At 41.1% G+C, this 5,180-nt stretch overlaps 1 protein-coding gene across 1 annotated transcript; it reads left to right on the top strand.

Annotated features, from left to right (window-relative positions):
• Positions 1–2,198: 2,198 nt before the first annotated feature.
• Positions 2,199–4,800, top strand: lpar6a (lysophosphatidic acid receptor 6a). The gene has a single exon (XM_033630535.2). It carries the CDS (start codon positions 3,070–3,072, stop codon positions 4,171–4,173), a length of 1,104 nt encoding a protein of 367 aa, XP_033486426.1. The 5' UTR covers positions 2,199–3,069; the 3' UTR covers positions 4,174–4,800.
• The last annotated feature ends 380 nt before the right edge of the window (positions 4,801–5,180 follow it).

Below are 5,180 nucleotides of genomic sequence, written 5' to 3' on the forward strand. Positions count from 1 at the left end.
TGCAGGGTTTGAGTGAATTTCTCAGGAACTTTTGACCTCCTGTCTTTATTACCAGGTTGACTGACAAAGAAAAAACAAAGCAAACTGTAATCTATTCATAGAACTATATTATCTATTTTTGTATCTCAATCAATGGTGGAAGAGTCTTTACTGATGTAGCAATATCACAATTCACTCCAGTATAAAAGTATGTTTCTTTAGTGTATAATCACCCAATAATAAGAATTGTCATTCATTACCTTAGAATGAGCCATTTATATCTACATATAGAGCAGGTCCCAGTCCACAGAGTCCACCATGTCACACCGCCATGTTCCTACAGTTGCCCAGAATGGACAAACCAAACACTGGTTCTAGTTAAAGCCATTTTGTGTTATCATGTTTTTGCATTGGCCACTGTAGTTAGCAGCTTCTCCCCAACGAGCAGTGACAGAAAAACACAAATCTTTAAATGTGAAACTGCTTTATGCAGTGTTTTGACTGGTTAAAATCACCCGGTCTGTATGTTTCAGAGAGGAAGAGACCTCTGTGGATAATGCCGCCATGGTAAAAATTTCCTGAACAATGGACGATGAAGGAATCCTAAAAAGGAGGCATTTCAGCTGGTTGCAATCTACAGACCTTACCACTAGATGCCACTTATTCCCCTTAAATCTTACACACTGCTCCTTTAAAGTGTCGACATAAAAGTACTTATTATGCAGAGGACTGGTTACTGTCAGTCTAATATTATTACTAAGTACCGTATTAGTGGACTATTATTACTCATGCATAAATATGTAAGCAGTATTTTATGATGAGATGGTTGAGATGGAGCTAATGTTAACTCCATCCATCCATGTTAATATAAAATGTTAATGTATACCATGTTGGGCAAATTAGCCTATAGCTATATATTACACAGTATAAACTCATCATAGGTTTTGTATATAAAAACTTAATTGGTAAACTAACTAATAACTAGAGCTGCTAAATAGATGAAATATATTTTTTAAAAGTACAATATTTCCCACATGAGTAGAAATATAAAATGGCATTGGTACAGTATTTGTGTAAATGTACTTTGTTACATTCCACCACTGATGCTGTAAAAGGTTGTACAGTGTTTCAAAGTCAAGTGTGTAGGATTTAGTGGCATCGAGTGGTGAGGTTGCGATGGTAGACTAAATAAAATAATGGACGTCGCTACCGTGAAGTCACCCATTGGTTTGTGGATTCCTGTTTTGAAGCTTTCGAGTTCGGTACTTCAGCCATCGCCATCTTGGTTTTCTGGTGCCAGATGTGACCATATTTTTACGAGAGGCTGGCGCTGCGAGGAATGAGGGGTGGATCTGATTGAGGAGCCAAGGACACTATGAACAGACAGCCTGTCATTCAAAGCCGCCACCTTTAATTATGCGTAACTTTAAACCTTAATAAAATGTAAGCATTATAAAAAAAAAAAATGACACAAAAATGCGAAAACGCAAATGGCCCTATATAAAGCCAGTGTTTGGTTTGTCCCTTCTGGGCCACTGTAGAAACAATATGGCGGACTCCGTTGAAGAGGACCCGCTTCATTTGTAGTTATAAACGGCTGAATTTAAGGTAAAGAAAACACAGCAATCTTGGTGCCAGGTGTTTATACAATAATGAAAACATAGATATGAATATTATATTCAGTTTCTGCCAATAAATCCCCCTAAATCCTACACACTGGACTTTTAAGAAATCACAAAAAACAGAAAAGCATTTAGAGGCCTTTGACCTTCTCTCCTCTTTTTACAGTTATGCCAAAAAATCCCTGAATAGGCTGGCTTTTTCTAATTATCATAAAGTGATGTTTCAACTCATACTGAACCTTAAAGCACTTATTATGCACATTTTACAGAAAATTGCTTCACAGTAAGCTCAAGATTAATGGCATTACACTTAATGTTGCATTTGTAACCTTTACTCTCTCACTGTTTAAGTGAAAATAGCTCAAAACATTAATTTTAAATATGTATCCAATCCATGCACCAATATATGTTCATAAAATAGTGGCATTATTCCAGCCAATTATAGACACGTATTGTAAACTACAGAAGAATTCCGTCACAATACAGAGTTGTTTTGGTTGATCCCCACTTAAACTGTAGAGCAGACAAAGGAGTAGGAGGAGTTAGATGGGGGGCATTGGGAGGAGTTACCACAGCTGCTCTCCCTTGCAAAGTACAAAAACTGCCTGTGAAACCGGCACAAAGGAGAAGTAGAGCGCTGTCTGAGTGTGGTGCGTGCGGAGCAAAAGACTGTGAGGCTGACAGAGAGGGAGACTAACTGAGGAAAGAGAGAGAAGTAGACACAGTGATTCAGTCAGTTAGTAAGAGAAAAGGAAAGACAGAGGAGGGGGGACAGGAAACAGTTTGCCCTGAGGACAAACACTGAAGCACTCACATTGTGACACACAGACAGAGATCGGGAGCTCAGCTCAAGCTTCAGTGCTCTTGGGAATCTGGTTTGTGGTGAGGACCTTGTGAGACGTGGAAAGCGAGTGACAACTTTGCTGCTTCAGAACTGAGAAAGGACAAACACACAGGATTGAGTTTTGACAGACAGAAAGGATTTCTGCCATGAGGACATCTCTCAAATGGACCTGAATGTGGATATGCCATTGTTCCTTTTGTGGACTCAGCAGCTTGTGATGCTTGAGGACTTACTTGAAAGGGGGACACATTTTGTGACTGATTCATCTGAGTAAGTAAAGCTCAGCCTGCAACTTGTGGGGAGGCAGCGTGGTGGAGAGACAGGGCAGGGGGAGGGGAGGACGCTCCAGTCTGATGCCCCAAGATAACTACATCAAGACGGTGAAGGGAACCATGTTGACCATGTGCAGCAGTCTTCTCAAACATGGACAGCTGTGTTGGAAAGAAACCTTTGTACCAGTGGCCTGAATTATCAAATGACAGAGTGTCTTTCAGTGTATCCTGGTTTTGAACTGTTCTGTGCTTTACTCTCCATTCATGTGGATCCATTGTGCAGGGCAGCCCTTTCATTATATAGCTATTACATAACAGACACCCCTCATCCCTCCACTCTTTGTCTCTCAGAATGTACAACAGTACCAGCCCGACTGACAATTTCACCCAGGGATGGGCTGAAAATAACTCAACTAACAACTCTACCTGCAACAAGAATGATGGTTTCAAATACCCACTGTACAGCACTGTCTTCAGCATTGTGTTTGTGGTGGGACTGATCACCAATGTTGTGGCGATGTACATATTCACCTGCTCTCTGAAGCTGAGGAACGAGACCACGACCTACATGATGAACTTGGTCGTGTCTGACCTGCTGTTTGTCTTCACGCTTCCTCTGAGGGTCTTCTACTTCATCAACCAGAACTGGCCTTTTGGAGGCATGCTCTGCAAGGTCTCCGTCTCGCTGTTCTACACCAACATGTACGGCAGCATATTCTTTCTCACCTGCATTAGCGTGGATCGCTTCCTAGCCATTGTGCACCCATTTCGCTCAAGGACGCTCAGGACCAAGCGCAATGCTAAGATAGTGTGCATTGCTGTATGGGTGCTGGTGCTGTCAGGGAGTCTCCCCACAGGGTTCATGTTGGAGACCACCTCACCTGAGAAAAACAAGAACAATGCAATTTTCTGCTTTGAGAACTTCTCCTCCAAACAGTGGAAAGCTCACCTGTCTAAGGTGGTGATCTTCATAGAGACAGTGGGTTTCCTTATCCCGCTTCTACTCAACGTGTTTTGCTCTATCATGGTGCTGCAGACCCTGCGTCGCCCCCAAACTATCAGTCGTGGTGGGGCGAAGCTGAACAAAAAAAAGATCCTGCGTATGATAATTGTGCACCTCTTTATTTTTTGTTTTTGCTTCATCCCCTACAATGTAAACTTGGTTTTCTACTCTCTGGTCCGCACCAAGACATTAAAAGGCTGCTTTGTGGAGTCGGTGGTTCGAACGATCTACCCAATAGCCCTTTGCATTGCTGTGTCCAACTGCTGCTTTGACCCCATTGTTTACTATTTCACATCAGAGACCATCCAGAACTCCATCAAAAGGAAGTCTCAGACCAACCGTTCATATGACGCCAAGTTCTCCGAGGCCCTGCAGTCAGAAAGCAGCTCGAACTTGCAGTGCAGTCTGAGAAACCTCAAAGCTAAAGTCTTCCACAATGAGTCTTCAGTGTGATAGTGAGGTCGCTACACTCAACATGAAAGGTATTACATCATTCCATCAAAAAACAAACCTCCTTGAGACTATGACGATGGATTTTTTGGAGTGCTTCATGAGACACCTGCCAAAGAGGTATTATATCTTAATCTCAGGGCAAATGTTTGGACTTATCATTGACAGACTCTGCTCTGCAGTATTACTGCTGTGTGACCTTTTGTTCACAACTGCAGATTTGTTATTACTACTTACTAATTCCCCATTTCCAGTGGAATATTTTGTAATCGTGTCAAGCAGAATTTCTCTGCAAGTGACGTGGAAGACTTACTCAATAATCAGACAGTTGTGATATTGATTGCTATATGTGCCTGTATATTTGTACATTTCCATTGTAAAGTGTAGTGCTAACTTTAGAATAGTATCTATTAAATTAACATAAAGTTATATCAAGCTCCAGATTGTACTGTACATAGGCTTTTTGAAATTGTGAATTACAAATCGGTCATAGAGGTGCCTTTTTTGTTCTAGCATCATTTCATTGTAGATGTTATGTCTTTATTGACCATTAAATGCACTGACAAAGAATTTCACATACTGCACTCATGCCACAGTGATGAATAAAAGTCATGTACTGTCTAAAACAAACTACTGCACCTGGAACTTTTTGTCATTTAAATTAATGAATTGCTATCTTTTGACACTGGATTATGAATGATTTTAAACTCGACCAAAACTTATAGACTCAACATTGCATGTCAGTACAATACCTTTTAATCTATAACATTAAGTCAGGTGAAGACTGTAGCATCGCACAGTAAGCACAATTTAGCAAACAGGCTTCCCCATGTAGCTGCTAAACCGCCTCTTCGATGTTTGTCCTGCATGAAGATAAGAAGTGGAAGTCGAAAGTCTGAAAGATGTGTGACTCCCACTGGGGGGTGTCAGCTTCCTGTGTGGCAACCAGTGGTAAAGAAGAGGAAGTCTTTATTAATGGCAGCTAACTATTTACATTTTCTGGGAAACCT

This window comes from Epinephelus lanceolatus, chromosome 4 (genome assembly GCF_041903045.1).
Source record: "Epinephelus lanceolatus isolate andai-2023 chromosome 4, ASM4190304v1, whole genome shotgun sequence".
NCBI classification, from domain to species: domain Eukaryota; kingdom Metazoa; phylum Chordata; class Actinopteri; order Perciformes; family Serranidae; genus Epinephelus; species Epinephelus lanceolatus.

Coding starts and splice junctions, on each gene's coding strand:
- lpar6a (XM_033630535.2), top strand. CDS start 3,070: ATGTACAACAGTACCAGCCCGACTGACAATTTCACCCAGGGATGGGCT.